This window comes from Phoxinus phoxinus (genome assembly GCF_949152265.1).
Source record: "Phoxinus phoxinus genome assembly, chromosome: 2".
NCBI classification, from domain to species: domain Eukaryota; kingdom Metazoa; phylum Chordata; class Actinopteri; order Cypriniformes; family Leuciscidae; genus Phoxinus; species Phoxinus phoxinus.
In genome coordinates, this window is record NC_136877.1 from 11,797,700 (window position 1) to 11,823,816 (window position 26,117).

The following is a 26,117-nucleotide window of genomic DNA, read 5'->3' on the forward strand; positions in this document are numbered from 1 at the left end:
TTATTTTTCCTTGAAAATTATTATTTTATTTATTTTTTACTCAGTAACGGATATGATTTTAAAATGGAGCGAATTACAATACTTCAAACAAAACGTACTTAAGTAAAAGTAAAATTACAGATTTAAAAAACTACTTAAAAAAGTAGAAGTACACAAAAAAACTACTCAATTACAGTAACGCGAGTAAATGTAATCCGTTACTTTCCACCTCTGATTGTTCGTTACTGTGTTTAGTTTACGGTGTAGGAAGCCTCAGGACAAGCAGAGCTGACGTTGTTATGGCAATGTCTGTTTTTGTTTTCGACACGCAAAAAATGTTTGTTTTTGTACACGGTAGACCAATCACAACAGACTGAGCTGTCTGGCCAATGAGAGCAGAGTAGCTCGCGGAAAGGAGGGATTTAGAGAGATTGATTCATCTGACGAGTCGTTTGAGAGTCATTGAAAATGCGGTGATGTGTAAATGTATATTATGAGAAAATTAAACAGTTTTTTACCTTTGTTGCATGTAAACCTGTTGTAGGAGACTCAAAAACAACATTTGGAAACTTTAAAATAGCATAATAGGGGCACTTCAATAAGGCTTTCTAAGCCGCCATTCTCCTCTCCTGCCCTCAAAGCACCACGGAGGAAATGTGTCACCAACGGGATACACCACCCAAAGGGACATGGTAGGCCACATACACCAGTGTGGAAGGGGATAACCCTGAGGAAAAATTATCCTGCAGTAACTCCAGCCCTGTACCAACCAGGCAGTTAAAGGAGAACTCCGGTCAATTTTAACATTGGGCTCATTTTTTTGCAAATTTGGAGTGCTGTCAATACAGAGAACAACGACAAAAATCGGTGTTGCCTACACTGTGTTATCCTCTTTTTAAAATTTGCACCCTATTGACTTCAATGGGGCAAGTTTTAAACCTGCTTTTAGCCTCTTAACATCTTTGATGTGTCATACAAGTGCCCAGCCATGTGAGTGATTCTTTTAGAGTGAACACGGGGAATCTGACTGCAGTAGATGTGAAAGATATGAATAAAAATGATGTTATTTCAGCCAGCGCAAATACCTGTATTTACTTCCTGTTTTCGGACGAAGTCCAAAGTAGTCGATTGTCGAGTTCACGCGCGTGATCATAGTAACTAAACCTATGCACGTGAACTCGACAATCGACTACTTTACTTTACTTTACTGAATCGACTGAACTGTAGTTCATATCTAAATAATACACAGTAGAAAGAGACATATATGACACTATTGAGGTCATGAGGTTGTTTATTTTTAAGTATTTTTCTAATGTTTTTCTTGTTGTTTCATCAGGTCAATACTGACGGGTCTTTTTGCTCCCACCTCTGGTACGGTTTATATTAATGGCTACGACATCCGCACTGACATGGACACCATCAGGACACACCTTGGAATGTGTCCCCAACACAACGTCCTCTTCAATGAGTAAAACCTCATTTCATCTAATTTCTCTCTATCACAGGCTCCACAAACACAGATAGGAATAAAAGGAATACATATTTAGTGTATTTGTTCGCTATCCCTGGCACATCTGAACTCTAAAACATCAGACGAAAAATAGGGCTACTCCGATTGATTGGCTGTCGATCACGATCTTTCAATTTGCAGATCTCGCGCCTGCCTAGATGGATATTGCATGACATGCTTGTAGCAGCGCCCACATACCACATCGCATTGCACTATAAGGAAGCTGTGCACTGCACAGATGAGGGAATTGTCACTTGCGGGACAGCGTTATTTAATCGTCACTAAAGTTAATAGTTTACACATCTTTTTAAGTCTTGCCAGTTTAAACATTCAAGCGTTTTTAAACCATTCAGCACTGGTGCACTCTCTGAGAGACGGGTGCCACCTCACAAACAACTCGTGAGTACCAAAAATAGTTATTTTCACGGCTAATTGCTCTTAAATGGTCAAATGCACAAAAATCATTGTATGTACAAAACTATAGTTTCGCCAAATATTCACTTAAACACAGTCAGTTATGACCTAACTGAACGCAAACGCTTATATAAGTGTATTGGATCCGTGCGTCAGCTCTTAAAGTGACTGCAGCCTCTAAATATCTGTTGCTGTCTGTGTCATTAATGTTAATCAAACAACAAAAGACAGAGAGAAAAGCACTCACTGCTCTTGAATGAAAATCACTTTTGTAACGTTAAATGTAAGGATTCATTTCTATTTGATTTACCGGTATTCAAGGAAGAATATCCAGTGTTATTTTACATTTGATTCCTTATTCAATTTCAGTTTTTTTTCTTACCTGAATACTACTGTCAGACCTACCTAAAGATTAAATTAATAAACTTAAAGCACTGTTTATTTTATTTGTATCTTTATTATTGCATTTATTTGTGCTAGTGCTTGTAATTTGTTTATTTCTTCTTATTTTATTACTGACTGTTTACTTGCCTTTTTTGTAAATTCAAAGTTTGTAATCAGGCGTGTGCTGTGTTAAAGCTATTGTGCAACAACATCTACCCAATGTAAAAGCAAAAATGTTATATATACATATGTATGTATATATATATAATGACAAATTACAAAAGGGTCACATAAGACGGGAATTTCCACCATTTTCCAAAACAAAATTCAAGCACTGAAGTAATGCCTGTAAAATCCTGATCAGAGCATCCCTATAAATAATGCTACATGATAAAATGAACGCTTTAAATAGACCCCGTGATCAATGTCGGTTATTAGTATTTGCCAATACTGCTTCCTCTGATCCCCTCCAAATCCTGACCTGAGTACCTTTAACAAAAAAAGGTTTGACCACTAATAATGAAAGACTCACAAGATAAGTAACAATTCTACAAAAACAGCTGATGAGAGCAGTTCAGTTTTCAATCAAGAATAAAAAAAAAACACAGCTGTTCCACTAAAAAACATCAAAACAAATATTCAAAAACTAGAGGTAATCACAGTTCAACTTAAAAAATGTTTTACATACAAAAGATTTCAAAGCTGCAGGCAATCACAGTCCAATTCAATTCATTCTGACAGAAGACAGTACGTACAGGCTTTTAAGAGTGAAATTAAAGCTCTTTTTCAACACTGTCATGCTACTGAAATTAGGACTCACTTGAACCGCCAAAGGCGTTGCCCTTGATTTTAGAGCTCCTTTCTTTTCTCTGCATTTGTATGAAATTATCACAGATTCAGTTGAGTTTTATTCTAAAACTGTGACATTGATCTGGCACGATGGAGCATGCATATGCATAAGAAACATAAGAAATACATCATGCATGACAAAGGCTTTCTTCATGAGAATAACCTCTGAATTTTAATGTTTGTAGTTATTAACCCAACAGCTTCATTATTACCCAATTAGTGGTGAATTAAGCTGTTGTTATTGTTAATTAAAACTTGACAGTAGTTATATGTTTTAATTTCAATAAAGCTAAAATAAAATATTAATATTACATGTAAAACTGAAACGGAAATTAGAAATGTTGTCTTGACAACTAACCTAAATTATTTGAAGTACTAAAATTAAAATATGAAAATAAAGGGATATTCAAAAGATTAATAAATGCTATATTAATATATAAATAATATTAAAATTACAGAAATTCTACGCTTTTTTTATAACTGTATATATTTTAGATTTATATAATATATATGATATTTGTCTCTTGTGTAAGTTTGCGTTCGAGTCTGTGTTTATATAAGTGAGTATTTATGTTTGAATGTGTATATTCATGTTCTATTTGTTTGTTTCAGCATGACAGTGGAAGAACACATTTATTTCTATGCCCGTCTGAAGGGACGGAGCTCTAAAGAGGTGAAGATGGAAATTGATCAAATGATTGACGACGTGGGTCTGCCTCACAAACGCAAAGACCTCGCCAAGAACCTCTCAGGTGTGTGTGTGTGTGTGTGTGTGTGTGTGTGTGTGTGTGTGTGTGTGTGTGTGTGTGTGTGTGTGTGTGTGTGTGTGTGTGTGCGTGCGTGTGCATCAGCAGCATTCATACTACGCTTATAGTGCTTACAGACTGGAGATTTGGCAAATGTCTGTTGTGTGCATTCAGGTGGGATGCAGAGGAAGCTGTCTGTTGCTATCGCATTTGTGGGCGGGTCGAATGTTGTGATTTTGGATGAGCCAACAGCAGGAGTTGATCCCTATGCACGCAGAGGCATCTGGGAGTTGCTGCTCAAATACAAGAAAGGTAACAGAAATTAACAAAAGTAAACACAGGGCCCAACAGTGCAAGTATTTCACTCACATTTGCACAAAAAAAAAAATAGATTTGTGCTAACTGTTAAATGTATTTAGCAGTGTGCATGTAGGAAAAAAGGCCCTGCAACTCCTTAAATAGTGCATATTTTATCTCCCTCCTCTTTTTGGATGAGCAGCAATAGTAAAGCATAGACATGTCCAGATTAAAAGGACTGGTGTATTTCAGGCTTGTTTATAATGAAAACTGCAGTTACGAATATGAATAACTATATTGTTATAGTTGGTATTTTTGGCTACATAATAAACTGTCTGTCATTTAATTAAACTCAAATGTTTGTAGCTTATGTCTGGGCTGCATAGTCTGATACAAAACTAACTGTACTAAATCAAGTGAAAAAAAAGTCTTAACTGAAACTATTTCATAATATTTAACTTTCTCCATAGGGACATTTTTTTTAAACGAAAACAGACCTAAGCAGACTTGAAACTATCCAAGGCTGTTAATCGTAGTCTATGCGTTTGTTAAAGTCATCAATTTGCATATTTCTACTTTTTTTTTTTTCAAATAATAACTATATTTGTTTTATACTTATTTATTCTAATGATATTTTACTTATATTTAATTTACAATATTATACTTAATTTTAATTTCTGGCATACATTTGAATTGGCGTCTGCCGTGGTGTATTTGTCCTATTTGAAATTAGATGCCTGCCAATGCGCCGTAACGTAAAGTGCCACCTAGCAGAATACAAAAATAGGCCACATTTTGCAAACCCACCTTTCGCGCGTGACTCGGCTCGACAGCTTTTACGGGTGCTTGTGAATGCATCAACTACTTTCATTAGATGGTCAAATATAGGAAACTTTTAGCTGTGTTGCCATGTGTCACGAGATTAAGCGACTGAGAAGCTAACACTCTGTCTAGAGCAAACGTGCTTATTATAAACCCATCCAACGTGCACAGGTGCATTTTTGACATAACGCATCACCCAGCATACCCGGTTAAAAAAGTCACCGCTCACTCATAATGCGTCACAAGACACTGTGCATCACATTATGCTGCATATGGGGATGCGTTGCCGCAGACCAATCAGAGTGCCTATGATGAACCCTGTCCATCATCGAAAGCAGCGTCCAATGTGTTGGAAGAAGGTCGTCTAGTCCAATAAGTCCCATTTTCTTTTACATCACGTGGATGGCTGTGTATGTGTGCCATTTACACCATATGCGTGCGAACATTTAAAGAATTTAATAACAAAATAAAACAAATACAAACAAATACGCCCCTCACGGACGACTGCTGTCACGTAATAAAACATAAACAACACAACATAAATCCAGGCCTGTTCCTCTCTCGATCTCCACTGACGTCGCTCCTCCTTTTATGCTTCCACTCCTCCGTGAGAGAAACGAGAGCGGTGCGTCGCGATTAGTTATCACGCCACCGGCCTCGCGCCGCTCTCTCACGGCCCTCGGCCTCGTCCTGCTCGCCACAGTCTTCTTGTATCCCTTTATTAAGGAAAAACACATTATTAAAACCATTTTCATTATACCCCTATTTTTTTTAATGCAGTCACTTTCAAGTCATTCCAAACACATCAATCACACAAAAATACACAACATTTTCTTTTTACAAATTAAAATCTGTCAACTGAAATCTGCACACTTGCTCTGACTTTCAGACGTCGTCCACACTGCAAATCAGGCAAAAATCTGTACAAAAGTTGTGTGTATTCCAGCCTCAAGAGGTATTAAGATGTGATTAACACTGTTACAGCTGTCAGAAAGAGATCAGAGACCATGGGAGCTGTTACACATGTGAAAGGGAGATGTTGAATCTCACTTGCAACCGTACAAGCTTGAATGCAATCGTGGATCTGCTGCAGGATGTGAAGAACTTTGGCAACACTTTCCATCATGGTCCAGAGAACATGGTGATCAATGGTGTCAAAGGTTTTGCTAGGTCAATAAAAGCAATGAGCCGGTCTACATTCATTCCCTGCGTCTGTCAGAGGTAGAACAATCTATTCTGAAGATGCTTTCAGGATATATGGGGTTAGACCAGCGGAGCAGAACATCATGACTTTTGTCAGTACCTTCTCTGAGATGCCACAGCTGTTTCTGCCTGTAACACTTTCTCTTATAAATTGTGACCGTGTTCGTTCCAGTTTTGAGGAATGATTTGGTCCCCGCATACTTTACTGGTGAGGCTATGAAAACGTATTTTTGTTCTTAAATTGGAGTCCAATCCTGCTTCTGGAGTGCCAATGTCCTGCAGAGTTTTGCTCCAGCAAACTTACCTGGGTCTCCATCTACATTAATATGGATACATTTTAAAAGAGATATTTTTTTTCTCTGTGTTTTGGCCTTCCACCCACACCGAGACAGCATTTGTCACCTGAGCTTTTTGAAGACACTCTCCAAAAAGCAGTTTTCGTATTGGACTGCATTTATATAGCGCTTTCACAGACCCAATGGCCACCAAAGCGCTTTACATATTGCCTCACATTATCCCATTCACACACCGACGGCGGTGTCAGCCATGCAAGGCACCATCCAGCTCGTTGGGAGCAGCTGGGGTTAGGTGTCTTGCTCATGGACACCTCGACACTTGGTCAGGTGGAACCGGGGATTGATCCACCAACCTTTCGGTTTGTAGACAACCTACATGAACCACTGAGCCACTGCCGCCCCAGTGTGTATTGTAGTGTGAAAAACGAAAGTATTCTAAAAGAATAATGCACGTTAATCATGTGACACATATTGCACCTATAGTACATACCAGTACTGTATATTATATTTTTACCGACATGTGCCTGCTACGTATGATGTTTCAGTGTAGATGAGAGACTTTAGATTGTTTTGTTTTTTTAAACGCTAGTGTGGACGGCTTACTTTTGTTAGATACTGTAGCTTAAAGCACTGTTTATTTAATTTGTGTCATTGTTCTTTTATATTCATTTGTCCTATTGTTTTCAATTAGTGTCTTATTTCCCTTAGTTAGGTGGTTACAGATCATAAGAAGTCATTGTAAAAAATATCTGCATAGCAAAAGCTTGTTTAATCAGTGATAAAAATGTGAAACATTCAATTTATAATTATTGTCAATACTAATAAGTCATGCAGTCCTAAGGGGACTGAAATAACATATTCAGCCCATTTCAGCTGGATTGCATGTGTAATTAGAGAGCAGCTGATGATTATTTGATTAGTGAAGGCGATTATTGTCTGATTAATAATTTAGTCAAATGAAATGATGTGTACTAGTGCAGTTAATTGGGCTGAGAGTGGCCCTTTGTCACACACACAAATCGAATAAGGAGTTTTTGGCTTTTGCTGTGTGATGTAAAGAGTGTAGTGTTGGCATGTGGATTGTACAGTGCTGTAGTGTTTGAGTTCAGCTGGTTGCTGCTGTACTGACCACATTCACAGGTGGTGGATATGAAGCCAAAGCATATCTTTTTTGAAAAGTCTTTTACATTTGCTTATGTAAAAATTGGCACAAATCAAGTCCAATGATGATGAGTAAGGTAGATTAAGCGGTTCAAAATAACAGCAAGGTATATTTAAAAAGAACAAATAACATGAGAGTACCGGACAAGGGAAAAAAAAAGGAAATATGGAACTTAAATAGACAAGGTGATGAACTAAATACAGACAGCTGTGCTTGTTAATGAATGTCCATGCCAACTAATAACATGGCGGGAAGCTAGAACAAAAGAAACCGGAAACTGAAGAGAACTAAAATTCCATGAAAGTGAAATTATACAGAACAAAACTGTTACAACGGCCTCCGGGAAGGCGTTTACCTCATGCTGTAAAATGACTGAGGAGGAGGTTCTGGAGGCGGACGAGAGGCTGGTGAAGGAGGAGGCTCCAGTGGAAGGAACCCGGGTGGGATGATGATGGTGGGTGGAGCCAGGGAGGTGAGGACAGAAGGAGGAGCCAGGTGGTGATCCAGAGCACAGCCAGGGTGAAAGCCCACAATGGAGTTGATGGAGGGAGGAGCCATGGTGAAGTCTTGGCTGACGAAATCCGGGGGATGACCGAAGGAGAAGAAGCCATTGACACTGGAGCCCTAGGTGTAGATGGATAGCAGATGGGACCTAGCGAGACCAATGGCCTCGGAGGCTGTTATGGAGCCGCAGCGACAGGAGTGGAGCGTGGGTACCTTGTGGAGTCGTAAGGTGGAGCTGAGGGAGGGAGGAGGCAAAGCGGAGGAGTCAGGGTGACGAGCCGAGATTGAGTGATGGGATCAGCCTCTGCAGGCGGAGCCAGGGAATCCACTCATTTTGGCAAAGCTGAAGACTGCAAGACCCGATGCTCATCCACATAGCATTGCGATGGAGGAGAAGGCAAGGGGCTGATGGGAACCAGCGAAGGCAGAGCTGACAGACTAACTGAACGGGGAAGATGAGGTGGGAGAGGGAGGCTGGATGGGGTCAGTCACAACACAACCCCTCTGTGCAGGACAACGAAATGTTGGGCAGGTCCAGCGGCGATGGTGAAGGTACAAAAGATACAGGGCAGAGTTGGAAGCATTACATTCATTTCCCAGTCGATCAAGCACTTGTCAGTTTCCAGCTCAACTAATGCCCCCTCTGTCATGGATTGCCGGCTCACACTCCAGGTCAGACTCACTTTGGGGCTCAGGCTCCGGGGCGATGGTCGACACTGTCCTCCTCTCAGGCTCTGGCTCATCCATCGTGGCAGGTGTAGGCTCCCTGTCTGTGGTGGGCTCTGACTTGGTCTCCATACAAAGGGGGTAATAGCTGGCTGGGCTCTGGATTCAGCAACGTGACAATGGATATTGGGTGGGGCTGGATAATGCAGATGTTCTTTTCTTCTGCTTTGCCTACAGTGAAGGAAGATCCGTCACAGAGCGAAGTTGATGTAATCCTCTAAACGTCAGGCTTACACCAAAAACTATATTCATGAGGGTGACGTCGTTGTATGTCGCTTGGTGGCAGATGTTTAGATATTCCTCCACAAAGTCCTCTAAACTATGGCCAGCCTAGAAAATAAAAACAATCTTTCCTCCCTTACATTCCTTGCTACCCTTCCTTGGCACAATGTTGATAGATGCGATATCCATATTATTTTAGGTTCTGGTATTCTGTCACGAATCAAGTCCAATGATGATGAGGAAGGCAGATTAAGCAGTTCAAAATAACAACATGGTTTATTTAACAAGAGCAAACAACACAAGACAGAGTGCATGGGACAAACAATACCGGACTAGGAAAGAAAGGAAATGAGGAACTTAAACAGACATGGTGATAAACTAAATACAGACAGGTGTGCTCATCAATGAATGTCCATGACAACCAATGACTGCCGGGAAACTAGAACAAAGGAAATCGGTAACTGAAGAGAAACAAACTACAAATCCATGAAAGTGAAACTAGAACGTAACTGTGACAAAAATAGTGTAAAATTAGTAATATTGTGCTATTGTAATATATTTAAAAATTTACTTTAATCCTGTGATGCAAAGCTGAATTTTCATCATTTCCCAGTGTCACATGATCCTTCTAAAATCATTCTAATATGCTGATTTGTTGCCCAAGAAACATTTCTCATTATTATCAATGTGTAAAACAGTTTTTTTAATTTTTCAGGATTCTTTGATGAATAGAAAGTTAAAAAGAACAGCATTTATTTTAAATTGAAATTTTTTCACATTATAAATATCTTTACTGTCATTTTTTTTCAAATCAGTTTAATACATCCTTGCTGAATAAAAATATTAATTTCTTTAGGGAAAAAAAACGTTTGAATTTTAATAATCAAATACATCTCTCTTTGGGAAGCGAGTGTACAATGCAGTCCATTAGAGTACATCATAATTTGGAACACAGTGTAATCTAACTGAAATAATACAGATATTTGTGGAGTTGTACCGATAACATTGCGTTCCAAATCATTATGCTAGTGACATATCAGTAGTATTTCAGTACAAATGGTGCAATTTTATGCAAAAGGCATGAAAACAACTAATATTTTGCTAAAACTGAATGGAGATTATTAAACTATTTTAAGATTTGTGAGTAATTTGCAGCACAAGATAACTCTTGTCAGATAAAGGCTTATTAAGGAAAGTTTATTAGAAGGGCAGCTATAGAAAAGCCGCTGTTGAACAACAAACATGTTTTTGAAGCTGCTGGTGTCACTGGAGTCTCAAGAACCTCTCCATGCAGGCTGGCAGTTGTGCGTAAAGTTGCATTTCAGCCCCCTCTAACCAAAGCTAACAAATAGAAACATTACAGTGGGTGTAATAATTTGGTACACAGTGCAAAATAATTTACGTGACATTTTCAAAAGGCTAGTTATTGCTTTAGTTCCACAGATCTTTCCGTTTCATAGTTTGTTGAGCCATTTTGCCTTCTTTGATAGATCACTGTTCACCTAATACAAAGCAGCACAAATCAAACCAGTCATTTCTCTTTATATTTCTACTTCTCTCTTTCTATCTATGTATCTATATCTATCGCTCTCTAGTGCTGTTTGTTATCTGGAGCTGAATGTCACACCGAATGGGTGTGTTGACACAGATCCATCTGACTATACAGTGTGATTTGTGTGTATTTGTGCCTGTAAAACCAAAAAGGTGTGCATTTCTTTGAGCCTTTCAGATTCTTCACACACAGTAGGGGCCAAAAGTGATGTTCGGAGGGGATTTTTGTTTTATATTTAACCCTAAAAGTTCAATTAAACCATCAAAATATGAGGAAAATATTTTATATATTTTTTAATATGAGAGAAGAACAAAACACTAAACTTGGTCAAAGTATTAATCTGATCAAATTATTTGGCAAAAGAAGGCAAACTTCAGCTATAGATTTGATATTACTATCAAAAACAAATGCATATAAACAAAAATCTCACTGACTACAGTATAATCAGTTACTATTATTTCGCTGGTTCTCGATTGTTTTTGCATGTGTTCATAATTTCTTTGTATGACAACCTGGCCAAAAATAATGTCCGCACAATTTGGCATGTTTCATTGCGTTATCACAAATAGAACGATTGACTTAAAGCACAACGATGTAAAATGCAAAAGGATGAAGATGTCAATATTCCTAGGCATGTCAACATCAGATGTCAACATCACTTTTGGTCACTGTAAATACAACTCTCTAAAGAAGAGTTAAAGATGTTTTCCATTTCAAACCAGTCAGGTTTTATAGTCAAGTCACTCACAGTGTCCAGATTGTTGCTTTACAAGGTCCAACATCAGCATCTCTCAATATAAACATGAGTTTATTTGCCAGATTCTTGCGTTCTCTGCCTTTGAGAAGCGCAGACGCATGATATTTCATGATATTTCTGCTCTCGGCAAGTCAAAGGACAGATGCCTTGAACTCCCACTTTCTCGTCATACAGACAGAACAAAAATAATGCCGGCGCAGAACCCCACGGGTGTCTGGCTTCACTGCGAGCTCCAGCAAATACAAAAGAGAGGAAACTTTTCTATACAGGGAGCGAAAGAGTGAGATCTGAGTGGCACACATATATAAAAGCGCCTATATATAGAGCACCCTGTTTTCCAGTGCACCTGCACTTCAAACACATCCTATCCCATTCAAATGTGAAAGAGCCCTTCAGAAATCCACGTTTGCAGCTGAACTTTGATGGTTTTCACACTCAATGTGTGTTTCCGTCTTCTAGGTCGTACTATAATTCTGTCTACCCATCACATGGATGAAGCGGATATTCTGGGCGATCGTATTGCCATCATCTCGCACGGGCGCGTCTGCTGCTGCGGTTCCTCACTCTTCCTCAAGAAAAAATACGGTAGAGGCTATTACCTCACGGTCGCACGGGCCAATCAGGATCAAGTCACCACGCAACGGTTCCCATCAATTAAAGAGGTAAACTGGCCAACACTCACAATTCACACCACCAGTCAAACGTTTGGACACGCCTACATAGAGTATTCCTGATTAGTGCCATTTCACACATTTAATTAAAAGTATAAAATTACTTTCTTAGGTTTTGTTTTGTTTGAACATTGAGTTTCTATGTACAAAGAACTCCATACGGTCCAACAACAAAAAAAAGAAAACAATGAGTATTATTTAGTATTTGTTAGTTTATTTATTAAAATGATACTACATAATGTAATAAAAAAATATGTTTTATGTATTACAACTTTTTATTGTATGTGCTTTTTATTCTGTAAACAAATTGTATTTAGATTTATTTCATTTCATTTCAGTTTTAGTAATTGTAATTTTTTGAAATGTTAGAAATTAGTTACCTTAACAACTAACTGAAATAAAAATAATATTCTAATCTAATATTTATATTTGATTTTATTTCGGTTGTATCCAACTCAAATCAAACTTTATTGAGGGATTTGGGCAAACGTTTCGCATTATTTCAAACTATATTCCATTAAAATGTCATAAAAAATACAAAAAATCACTTATTTTCTCTGCATTTCAATATGGAAACAACAAAAAACATTAAAACAAAAAGACAAATTAGAAATGAAGAAATGCTTCAATGGCATGTTTCCCCTTGAAATAACATAAAAATAACAAAAAAATAAGTCATATCCCATCCCTACTAGCAACCAACCACACAACTCTAGCATTTTAGTAGAGTAGAGTTTAGCATGGTCAAAAAATATAAGTTTTTAATTTTGCATTTCATATTTTGCAGTGTGATAAATTCAGTGTGGATGAGGGAATATGCAGTGACAGCATCAGCAGTCTGGATCCACCAGGTTTACAGCTCACACACACACACACACACACACACACACACACACACACACACACAGTGTCATTTATGTTTCTATATACATTTATTTGTATGTTCCTCCTGATCAGATGTGGCGGATCTGAGTCGACTGGTGCGACGGCACGTGCCGGAGGCCGAGTTTCTGGAGGTCGTAGGTCAAGAGCTGGTGTATGTGCTGCCCTACACGGGCGCCAGAGACGGGAGCTTTGCTTCACTGTTTAAAGAGCTGGACCTGGAGAAAAGCACTCTGGGCGTCACCAGCTACGGGATATCAGACACAAGCCTGGAGGAGGTACATATAGGGGTCACATAAGTGACATTTACTCTTCTGGCCAACACTTTATGCAATAGGGATATATCTACTTCAGAGGAAGTTTCACAAATGCATCTGATATGTATCTGTTTACATTTCACATTTGACTTTGATAAGCAAATCCTTACTTTAGCTACAGATACTTGGCTTTTGATCAATTTATTGCATTCTTGTTTAATAAAATGACTAATTTCTTAAAATGAAATAAAAAAAACATTACTGACAACTTGTAGACAGCTGTGAAATTGTCCAGATGAAACTGGAATAACGAAACGTGTTTCATTTCACAGATCTTTCTGAAGGTGGCTAAAGACACAGGTGTTGACGTGGAATCTAATGGTAACACTAATGGTAACATCCTTTATGAATATTCACTCCATTTTACAGTTTAACTTATGTTCATTGTTCACATTGTCAGTCATTTGTGTGTCCGATTGGAAACTGATCTAAATTATTGACTGTCCGCACACTGTGTATCGCAACTGTTCAGATCTGATTTGTGTGTCCCGTGGTTATCTTTCTTTTTCCGGAATATCTGCATTGGTTTCTATGGCAGTGATGTTGCGTTGGTAGGAACATCCAAAAAACAACAACAAATGCAACATGGAGAGGTGTTCAATACAGATGTTGTCTTATTTACAACATGACAATGTGTAGCCGGCGCGCTGGACTACTGCGTCTTATGAGGCAGCGGCAGAAACGCATGCATGGTTTTATTCTGTGCTGTCGCCTCTCCACCAGTCTCATAATTCAACATGTCTCCATTTATATTGTCATTTTTTGCTCGACCGGCACTTTGCAACAAGTTTCTTTCAGCACGTTTCCTATAACACTGTCTGACATGTTTACATTTTACGTGGCCTGAGAAAATTACACAAATCTCGCGAAATCCGATTAGAGCGGTCAGACTGAAACAGATTTTCTGGATTTTCTGGATGACATTTCATGTGATTTTTTTTGCAGTTTACACTTGCTAAATACGATCAGATTCCAATCGAATATGTACGAAAATCGGATTTAGACTGATAGTCTGAACGAGGCGTAGACCATTTCCCACCCTTTCTTTGGCTATGTTCAGAATGCAGACAAATTGGATTTTTTCTCAAATCATATTTTCAGGCAGACTGTTCGCTCAATTAATTGTAAGTGATCAAATAAGAAGTGTGTGTCCAGACATAACCAGCATGTCTGATATTTAGACCTAATTTACGATTTTGTGTTTGAATTACATATAAAAATGTCCTTCAATTTGGATTACACAGTTTAAACATAAACAATCTAATAAACTTATAGTTATGCATATCAAGAGTTCTGATCATACTAATAACTGATTTTTACACAATTACACAATTTCCAGGTTTATATTTGTATCATCAATAAGTATAACTAAATTACCAGTAATATATCTTGTTCCACAACTAGACATATTTTAATATGTTCATGGTTTATTGAATTTAAGTAGATGCTTTTTGAAAATTATTATTTATATAAAATTGAATAGATGCAAATAGTTAATAATAAACTGTCATGGTTTTTTTTGCATGCAGAAATGTTACCCGTTTTTATTTGTATGACTGACAAAATATGCACCACATTAATTGTATTAGTTTGTTAAAACTGTGTACCGGTAATCTAAATGGATGAATTTTTTTTTTATTCAATTCAAATTAATTGCTTAAATTTTCTTAAATTTAGGACTAAATATTTTGGAGTGCATGCCCTCTTCCCTCTTAGCTGTGCTCACACACAATCTGTAATTTTGCATTTCAGTTCGATATAGTTTCTAGCTGTCTTATCCTTCAGAAACAGCCGCTTTGCAAAACTGTACAACATGGTGGCAGTTACATCAAACAACTGTACTGAAATGTGCCACTCAAACTGATAAGATCAGACTGAAATTATCTGGGATCTCGTTAAAAATAATTGTAAACCTCTCATTTATAACTGTGGGATCCTTCAGAGGGATATTCGTTCTATTTAAGAGCATTACAGTTCCTCTCAGATAAGAACGGTCCACTCGAATAAGAGCTGGGATGAAGTGTTGCAATTGTACTCTCCTGTCTCACCTTGGAGTGTGTGTGATTGTGTGTAAACGTGTGTTAATGCTCCCTCAGATAAGAACAGGCCAGATGAATAAGCTGGAAGTATCGCACCCGCACTCCTCGAGAATAACCTCTGCTGTGTGTGTGTGTGTCTGTTAATGTCTCACAGATAAGAAAGGAAATTTTGAACAAAAGCCCAGAAGCAGCTCAAGGATATCAGGAATACAGACTATCAGCTCAGTATTGGAATCCAAAGATGAAAACACTGTGAAAAATGGTACGCTCAAACATAAACACTTATACTGTATGTTTAAAAAAACACACAAAAAAAACATACTGACCCGTTCATTTACAAACCAATCTTTTGAAAAATGTAAGTGATACTAAGAAAATAATAACTTTGTTTAATATCTCTGCTTTATGTTGTTTTCCCCTTGTTTTGAAACAGACGTGAAAGTTAAACACACTAGTCGTGTGGAGGGTAAGTAAAAGTTCTTCCATTTTTCCATCTGTAAACATGATCTGCGTCTGGCAGCTGTAGTGGTGAGGCAGCTTTAATCATTAAGGTTGCTGTAAGCTGTAATAGTGAGGTGGGCTTAAAAGTGAGTTTACTGTAACTGGTGATGCACAGTTTAGTGGTGTTGCAGTAATATCATGGTACTCTAGCTTCAAACTAATGGTTGTTTGCGGCATTGGAATATTTTTTTTGAAGCCAGTGCTGCATCTGGAGCCGTTATCATAGGACACTAGATATAGCACAATGGAATGGAACAGAACATGTAGAGACAACTTTTCTAAAGATGAACTCTTTCTAACTTGGCAGCATCTTAAAATGTAAATTGCATGGTGCTATACACTGTAAAAACAATAAGATGTGACAGCGGCCATAATGTCTGTCTGATGCATGTGTACATAAGACCAATAATAACAAAATAACACATATGGAATATAAGAAGCAAACTGCCCCTTAATGGGCACACGAGCGACTGCTGTGACGGTTCAGTGGATTATAGTGGGGCCTGGGTTCATTTGGAGTGCTCACATTTGTTATTGTAGACATAACTTTGACACAAATTAAATTCATCCTTCAGTTTTCTGTGAAAATGCCTACATTTGAAAGTATTAATACAACATACCAGGCACTGCAATAACAACACATCCAAACAATATGAGTGGTACTACAAGACTACTTATTATCATGGTACTTTTATGAGACATAATTTAGGTATTGTAAAAAAATATATAATATAAAAAAAAAAAAAAAAAATAGCAGTAACAGTCAGGTAGCTGTAATAGTGAGTTGGCTGTAATAAGGGGCTTTAGCACCGGGTAATTCTACAAACTTAGTTCTTGGAACTAGCCACCATCAGGGTGGTTCCTGAAAAACGAATGGTTCCCTTTGGAAACTTTTCCTGGTTGCATTCGCACCGCCAGTAGGAACTCTGAAGTGTAGCCATGTTCGTAGAGTTAGTTTCTGGAGTAAATATATAAGCTATAATATGTGTATTTACACAGCTTTTTTTTTTTAAATGGCGGGTGCTGGTGTTTCGCGTGCGTCCGGCCAATCAGCATACACTAACGTCGGTAGGTTCTATAGTGCTGGTTTAGACCCTACTCTGAAGTAGGAGCTAAATGTGTTCATCCAAAAGGAGTTCATAGTTCCTGCGATGCGAACACGCCAAAATCCGGGTATTTCCGCCAATAGTTCTAGGAACTATGAAAAGGTTCCTCCGGTGCGAAAGCCCCTATTATGAGGCAGTAATAGTTAGGGTAGCTATATCAGTAAAGCGGCTGTAATAGTCAGAAGGCTTTAACAGTGAGGTGGATGTAATAGTGAGAAGGCTGTAACAGTGAGGTGGATGTAATAGTTAAGGTAGCTGTAATAGTGAGAAGGCTGTACGGTAATAGTGAAGTGACTGAAACAGTGAGGCAGCTGTAACAAATAGGTAAAGCACCAGGGAGGCAGTTGTTACAACAAAGAAGGTGTATTACTGAGGTAGCTATAATAGTTGACACAATTGTAACAATGAAGTAGTTGTAATAACCCATGTGAATGTATTGTTTACGTTACAGACATCCAGCGCCCCATGTGTGCAAATGGCAAAGGGTCATACGTCATCATGGGTTGGTCACTGATCAGACAGCAGTTTTTAGCTCTTTTTATCAAACGATTTCACCATGCCCGTAGAAGCAGGAGAGGAATCATCGCTCAGGTAATACCAACAGACATGTCAAACAAATACATTGTAAATATCCTCTTCCACTAATTTTCTTCCTTTAAGTCAATCTCACTATATTTTACATTCCGCAGGTGTGTGAATTTAATAGGTTTTATAGGTTTAGGAAGTTCTGAGCTGCAGCGTGAATCCAAGCTAAATTGTTTAGCACCAAATGCATTGAAAATCAAAATACAGAAAATATAGTTGAAAATACGTCTCTGCGCTCATGAATATGTTCTTTAGCAAAGCATGAGATTGTCATTTTTTGGTTAGAGAATATAAATGCAATTAATTTCATGCATTAAATGGACACAACTAAATACTTTCCATGACTAAGACAAAAACTGAATAAAATATTTCAGCTAAAAATGTATATCTGCTACTACAGGATTTTATGAAGGCTGTACAGTATGTAAATACAGGCCATGTTCTCATCTCTTGGTCAAGTAACTACCACCATTGTGCAAATTTTCCATTTTCCTGTATTGGCTGATGCTCGTCACCCTGGTTCTCTCGGGGGAAAGATGTTCCATTGTTTTCTCCTTCATTATTCCCGATGCGTTCTCAGTCTCCGGCACATTTACATTTTCCTCAGTGTAAACAGAGAGTGTTTGAATTGGGTGTTTGAATTAATTGGACAATCATGGAGTGTAATTAATCAGCTGGAGTGAAGCAGTGTCGTCGACTCCTATGCAGCCTGTCTCTCTCTCTGAGATTTTGTGTGCAGTGGTTTCGCTCCGTCTGTCAGCGGAGAAATGGAATGAAAAGAGAACATTTGGAGAGATAGCAGAGTGGAAGAATAGAGAGAAATTAATTATGCTGGGAATGAAGGGTGACAGTGCCAGTTTTTGAAAGTGTTTAATTGAACCCTTTTACACATTTAACTAAGCCAACACAAGCACATGACACTCGTCTGCCAAAGAGAGATCGGGGAGAGGGACAATTCAGTAAAAACTTGCGCCACTTCCGCACGCAAACCTGCAGCTTTCTGCAACACTAGTGGCACCTAGTGGAATTAAAAATGAAGTATACTTTTTAAACAACCTTGAAACGCGCCTTTCACACCTTGCAAGCCTCCCACAACTCAAACATCACAAATACAGCTCTTACGGGTGCTTGTGAAGGCATGTCTCAACAGGTAAATAAAAGGTCCAACATATTAGGAGTTCCTTTAACTGTGTTGCTATGTGTAATGAAAACAATTGAGTAGGCTAACTCGGGGGAGGGGGGGTGGGTTGCACTAACCTAGAGTTTAGAACTATCCTAATACACAATGGCTTATGGACTAATCTTAATGTATTGTTATCGTTATTGTTATTACCATTATTGATACTATCATCACTATTATAAGACACTAAAACTAACACCACTATGTTGTCATGATTATCATTATCTTCGATAATGACACTATATTTTATTATTGAATTTAAATATCGACAACAATACTAAGCCCTTTTTTTCTTTTCTTTTTTTCTTTTATTTTTCCGTTATTATTTTGTTTTTGTTCTTCTCTTTCTTCTGTATGTATGTGTCACTGATTACTTACCTTGTATATGTTACTGTTTTGTTAATAAAAAAAAAGAAAGAAAAAAAATGTAAATGCAATTCCTGAAAATAAAAATTTATAAAAAAAAAAAAAAATAAAAAAAAAAAGAATGTTATGGAAACTTGTTTCCGGCACTGAATGAAAATAAAAAAGATACCGTAATTGTGATTTACATCTCACAATTCTGACCTTTTATCTTAGAATTGTGTACCGGTGTAATATAAACTCGCAATTGCAAGGTATAAAGTTCGAATTGCGTGATATAAAGTCACAATTCAGACTTTTTAATTCAGCATTGCGAATTTATATCTCACAATTCTTACTTTATAACACGCGATTGCCATTTAGAAAGTCAGAATTGCGAGATATAAACTTGCAATTGCGAGAAAAAGTCTGAACTTTTTATTTCTCGCAATTGTGAGTTTATAAGGATAATTGCGAAAATATCAGAATTGCGGGTTATAAACTCACAATTGCGAGAAATAAAAAGTTTTTCGCAATTGTGAGTTTATAACACGCAATTCTGATATTTTCGCAATTATCCGTGGCAGAAACAAGCTTCCATAGAATGTATTTTATTTATTTAAGTCCAAAAGGTGCAGAGTCGGACTCAAGTCAGAGTCCAAAAGGGTAGAGTCTGAGTCGAGTCTGAGTCCAAATAAATACTATAACTGTACTCTCGTGAACGTGCGTATGGCTGTTGCCTTAAACCAGTGATTATAGTTCATAAAGTTTTAAATATGGATATTATTCTTTATTCAATGCCATTACAATGCTGGGAAGAGCCAGGGTACTATTTAATATAATGATTGTGTTTGGATGAAAGAAGAACGTCATATACAGTCATGGCCAAAATTGTTGGGACCCCTGGTAAATATGATCAAAACTGGCTGTAAAAAATAAATCTGCATTGTTTATCCTTTTGATCTTTCATTCAAAAAATTGGCAAAATTCTAACCTTTCATTGAAGCAAGAGAATTGAAAGTGGGGCTAAATCACATTATGAAATAAATGTTTTTCTCCAAAACATGTTGGCCACAATTATTGGCACCCTTTTATTAAAGGTCCCATGACATGAAATTTTCAATTTTTGAGGTTTTTTAACATTAATATGAGTTCCCCTAGCCTGTATATGGTCCCCAAGTTTCTAGAAATTTCAATCGGTGTAAATCGAGCTTTTGCTCTCTTTCTCTGCCTTTGAAAAAGTGGAAGCTCAATCGGGCTGATCTTGAATCTCCTCCGTATGACGTCATACGGAGGAAATGTTACCTCCCCTTTCTCTGCTTTGCCCGCCCAGAGAATATTTCCCGCATGAGAAAATGAGCTAGGAAGCAGGAACGCGTGCGCGCGATTTTAGTTTGTCCACGGGAGATATCATGGCTTTTGAGCGAGCGAAGCATAATAATTGCTCAATAATTGGATGTACAAATGAACACCGAAGCCTTTTTTTAGTTCCTTCCTCCAAGCCCCAGAAGAACCAGTGGATTCATTTCATTTCCTCTGGAAATGCGCCGACACAACTCCTCAAAGTTTTGCATGTCTGCGGCACACATTTCACCGACGACTGTTTCCTCAACTTGGATCAATAGGCTACAGAGCTGGCCTCGACGAACGTCTGAAAATAAATCGATCGAGCCGAGCAACAATTTCTGATGTGTAATTGTTCAAGTTCAGACAGGTAATCTTTCTCTCAAATCGTTCAATACTGCTGTTTATGCCTCAGTCAAGCCAGTGACTAAAATATCAACTTCACATCGTTTATTTTAGTAGGATGAAAATAATCGTATTTAAATTGTGAATAAATTATATACAGAAAGTGATCAAAGAACAATCTTTGTAGGAATCACGCGCACGCGTTCCTACTTCCTAGCTCATTTTCTCATGGACACAGCGCGATCGAGTTTATCTGGACACTTGCCAAACTCGTTATGAAATCAATGACGCACGTTACACTGCACATGAAGCTCTTACTGTATTTACATCATCGTGTTTGCATTGGTGAAAGCAGAGAGAGCAGAAACTGCGTTGCCATGATAAGATCTTCACTCTCGCGATCAATAACAGACTCATCTGCTTGCGCAATGCTCATCACGGCAACATTTTATGTGATGGGAATAGATCTAAATACTTTAAAAACTTCTGAAGATTTGTTTATCTCGATAGCTGTAATAGTAAAAACGTATAATAACTGTAGTAAAAGTATTCGAGAGAGTTTCACATGTAATAAGTAGCTATTTCATATGCAAGCATGTCAACCAATCACAGCATTGACCGGTTACACTGAAGTCTCACACAGACACGCCCCTTTAAACAGAGCGTTCAAATCAGAGGCTAAAACTGGGCTAGGAAAAATGCCTTTTGTTTCTAAATTATGACTATTTTCTATCTAAAAAACATACTAACATTATAAGGGCAACCCAGGACACATTATAAAATAATATAATAACCCCATGTCATGGGACCTTTAAATACTTTTTGCAACCTCCTTTTGCCAAGATAACAGCTCTGAGTTTTCTCCTATAATGCCTGATGAGTTTGGAGAACACCTGACAAGAGATCAGAGACCATTCCTCCATACAGAATCTCTCCAGATCCTGCAGATTCCCAGATCCATGTTGGTGCTTCTTCTCTTCAGTTCTTCACTCATTTTCTATAGGGTTCAGGCCAGGGACTGGGATGGCCATTGCAGATCTTGGTTTTGTGCTCAGTGACCCATTTTTGTTTTGATTTTGATATTTGTTTTTGGATCACTGTCCTGTTGGAAGATCCAAACATGGCCCGTTATAAGATTTCTAGCCCCGGCTGTTAGGTTTCGATTTTTTATCTGTTGGTATTTGATCCAATCCATGATGCCATGTATCTGAACAAGATGTCCAGGACCTCTGGCAGAAAATTAGGCCCACAGCAGTAAAGATACAGCAGAGTATTTCATTTTACACATGGGGTACTTTTTTATCCCTGTGTGCACCAAACCCATCTTAAGTGTTTGCTGCCAAAAAAGCTATTTTTTTGGTTCCTCTGTCCATAGAACTTTTGAAAAGTACCGGACACGACTGGCACTTCAAACGGGACGGGTTCTATGGACGGAGGAACCAAAAAAATAGCTTTTTTGGCAGCAAACACTTAAGATGGGTTTGGTGCACACAGGGATAAAAAAGTACCCCATGTGTAAAATGAAATACTCTGCTGTATCTTTACTGCTGTGGGCCTAATTTTCTGCCAGAGGTCCTGGACATCTTGTTCAGATACATGGCATCATGGATTGGATCAAATACCAACAGATAAAAAATCGAAACCTAACAGCCGGGGCTAGAAATCTTATAACGGGCCATGTTTGGATCTTCCTACAGGACAGTGATCCAAAAACAAATATCAAAATCAAAACAAAAATAGGTCACTGAGCACAAAACCAAGATCTGCAATGGCCATCCCAGTCCCTGGCCTGAACCCTATAGAAAATGAGTGGGCTGAACTGAAGAGAAGAAGCGCCAACATGGATCTGGGAATCTGCAGGATCTGGAGAGATTCTGTATGGAGGAATGGTCTCTGATCTCTTGTCAGGTGTTCTCCAAACTCATCCGGCATTATAGGAGAAAACTCAGAGCTGTTATCTTGGCAAAAGGAGGTTGCAAAAAGTATTTAATAAAAGGGTGCCAATAATTGTGGCCAACGTGTTTTGGAGAAAAACATTTATTTCATAATGTGATTTAGCCCCACTTTCAATTCTCTTGCTTCAATGAAAGGTTAGAATTTTGACAATTTTTTGAATGAAAGATCAAAAGGATAAACAATGCAGATTTATTTTTTACAGCCAGTTTTGATCATATTTACCAGGGGTGCCAACAATTTTGGCCATGACTGTACATGGCTTGAGGGTGAGTAAATTATGGGATAATTATCTGTTTTGGACGAACTATTAATTTTTAGACAAGAAAGGAGCGCACACTTTGGGTGTAGGCGCTATCCTAGCGTGCAAGTACCGAATTTAATTCTCTTCTGCATCTTATTGTGCTCAAACTATTTCAAATCGCTTGTGCGTTTTAACTGCCAAGACTCAAAACACATGCAAATGATAGATTTTTGTCACAATGCAGTTGACATTCCCGTCAACTGTGCCGAGCGATTTTCACAGACAGTGCTGGACTCTGTTACACTCGGAAACATTTCCCAAAGGCTTGAGTCCGAGTCAAGAGTTTGTGACAAGTGCAAGTCAGTTAAATGTTGGTCTTGAGTCTGGACTCGAGTCCGAGCTCGAGAACCCAAACTCAAGTTTTAACATAATAAAATATGATATACTTCACCTTTAAGTGCATATGTAATGTGTGTGTGTGTGTGTGTGTGTGTGTGTGTGTGTGTATCAGGTTGTGATGCCGGCATTCTTTGTGTGTCTGGCTCTCATCTTCTCTCTGATTGTTCCTCCGTTTGTGGAATATCCCAATCTGGAGCTTCAGCCCTGGATGTATGGAGCTCCACAGAATTCCTTCTACAGGTGCGCACATGGCTGAATCTCAAGTGACAGTAAAGACATGTATAATTTTACAAACTATTTCTATTTCAAATAAATGTACTGTAGTTCTTCTGAAGTTTCTATTTATCAGAGTCTTGACAAATATCCACAAAAATATAAAGCAGCAAAAACTGTTTTCAACGTTAATAATAAATGTTTCTTGAGCAGCTAATCAGCATATTAGAATGATTTCTGAAGAATCATGACTAAAGAGTAATTATGCATATTCAGCTTTGATCACAGAAATAAATTACCTTTTCAAATATATTCAAATAGAGTAAAAGAATAGTTTTTACTCGATTTTTTGATTAAAAAAAATGCAGCCTTGATGAACATTGATGAAACCTAATCTTACCAGCCACAAACTTTTAGAGCTAATTATAGTGAATTACATTCGACACGCTATTGTTTTCTTGGTCGATAACAAATCTTGTGTCTGTATGTTGTAGTTTTGATGGTCCTGGTGTAGATCAGGTGGAGAAAGTGACGAAAGCTCTGCTCAGTTCACCAGGATTTGGAACGCGTTGCATGAGCTCCAACCCCATACCGTGAGCAACACACACACACACACACGGTTATTAGACACGGGTGGTGTGGTGTAGCAGCTGACCATGTGCTTTCTGTTCCTCCTTCAGTAAATTACCCTGTAACCCTGCGGGAGGCACAGATTGGTTCACTCCTGCAGTGGATCCATCCGTCAGTGAGATCTTTGAGAAGGGTAACTGGAGCTTAGAGAACCCGTCGCCTGAATGCCAGTGCAGCACACCGCAACGGAGCATCATGCTGCCAGACTGCCCGCTCGGAGCCGGGGGTTTACCACCACCACAGGTCAGCCACACATCATTAAATGTATCGGCCTGGATTTAAAGTTCCTGAATTTGTTTTGCAGGTCTTTTACAATAGTTTAACATGCATCCAAGATCAAAAAGCACTTTAATTTTCTCATCATATACACTGCAGTATCAGCTCTTTTCTCACAGTGTCTGAAACGATTGGATCAAGGATTCGGTCTCTCTAAACCTTTGGATAAAGGTGTCTGCTAAATGTAAATGCAAGCCCCTCCTTTACAAGAGCCTGCTCTGCTCTGATTGGTTAGATGGCACAGTCTGTTGTGATTGGTCGACCGCTTAAAGCGTGTGTCGGAAACCGAATGTCCATTACCATATCTGAATTTCAGCTCTTCCTCAGCACTTGATACATAGTTGATATGAACAATAAAGATGGCGTCAGTTTTACCATATCAATTCCAGGCTGAGTCCTCATCCTTTGGATGTGCATCAAAGTAGACTTGCTTTGGCAGCGCAAAACAACAACGTCTTCTCTGCATGTTGGCAAAACAAACCACAGCACGATGCCTCAGCTACAACTACAGTGTTTGAGGGTCAGGGTATGTTGTTTGCGACCGGCCAATGAAGACCATAGGCTGGCACTATGCAGGTTTGTGCAGGAAGAAAGACTGAAATAACTGGTGAATCATTTTATGCAGTTCAGAATCGCTTCTTTCTTGTTTGGGAGTCTTGTTCTTGTTCTAATATTGACATATACAACCGTATTATATGGTGTTACCTGTACATTTATTATGTGTGTGGATTGTCATAGAGAAATGGTTTGTACAACCACTCCAAACAGAAGATAATGACCCAAAAGTACATGATCATATCCAACAGTTTTACAGCATTAAACATCCTGGTGATCTCATGACACATGCATTCATTATCATATGTATACATTTAGTTTGTAACATCTCACAGACTACACAGTTCTCTGTGCAACTGTGTCATATCAGCAGATATGCAAATCACTCCTCCACAACGCTCAGTTTAAACTTAGAATTTATTCTGGTTCTCTCTCTCGGTAAACAAGTTTTCTCTGAGTATATTGCTGAAAACACACACACACACACACACTGAGCTGACCCAGTTTGCAAACATTTACATTTTACTGAACTCTTGATTTTTAAGCTTCATAAGGAAAGTCCTACACACACAGGAGATGTTTTGTCTTGAAATATAATCATGGATGTGTTCAGATAATGGGGGCTGGATGAATCTTATATACTGCCTCAGGGTTTCAGATACTGTGCATTAAATGCTGCTTTAATTAGACCAGCAGCAAACACACACACACACACACACACACACACACACACATAAGAATACCCTGAAGGGTTAGGTATTGAAACAAATAATTTCTGAACTATTTCTGTTGTTTATTTTTCTACTGTGTGTAACAACTGGTTTTCTGTACAGTTTATAAACATTCATTTATATATATATATATATATATGCGCTATATATATATATATATATATATATATATATATATGTGTGTGTGTGTATGCGCTATATATATATATATATATGCGCTTATTGTTTTTATTTCATGTAATCAGAGTGTTTTAAAGGTCAATGGAAATACAGTATGAAAAAAATCTAATTTTTTCAGGTGTGTACAAAATGAACAAATATGTTCTTATAATTTACATTTTACGCTTAGTAGAAAATGCTTTACATTTTGCACCAGTTTCA

The 26,117-nt window shown here is 38.1% G+C and overlaps 1 protein-coding gene across 1 annotated transcript in view; it reads left to right on the forward strand.

Moving 5' to 3' along the window:
• LOC306994465 (phospholipid-transporting ATPase ABCA1-like) overlaps positions 1 to 26,117 on the forward strand; it is a gene marked incomplete at its 5' end in the record, with an annotated part of 117,999 nt that overhangs the window by 29,866 nt on the left and 62,016 nt on the right. Inside the window, 13 exons of the mRNA XM_079604979.1 lie at positions 1,316 to 1,447; positions 3,749 to 3,888; positions 4,057 to 4,194; positions 11,883 to 12,085; positions 12,882 to 12,945; positions 13,052 to 13,254; positions 13,566 to 13,626; positions 15,487 to 15,594; positions 15,766 to 15,798; positions 17,391 to 17,530; positions 23,444 to 23,571; positions 24,039 to 24,137; positions 24,225 to 24,417. Of these exons, the coding sequence (XP_079461105.1) occupies positions 1,316 to 1,447; positions 3,749 to 3,888; positions 4,057 to 4,194; positions 11,883 to 12,085; positions 12,882 to 12,945; positions 13,052 to 13,254; positions 13,566 to 13,626; positions 15,487 to 15,594; positions 15,766 to 15,798; positions 17,391 to 17,530; positions 23,444 to 23,571; positions 24,039 to 24,137; positions 24,225 to 24,417 (1,642 nt within the window). The remainder of the gene's footprint in view (positions 1 to 1,315; positions 1,448 to 3,748; positions 3,889 to 4,056; positions 4,195 to 11,882; positions 12,086 to 12,881; positions 12,946 to 13,051; positions 13,255 to 13,565; positions 13,627 to 15,486; positions 15,595 to 15,765; positions 15,799 to 17,390; positions 17,531 to 23,443; positions 23,572 to 24,038; positions 24,138 to 24,224; positions 24,418 to 26,117) is intronic.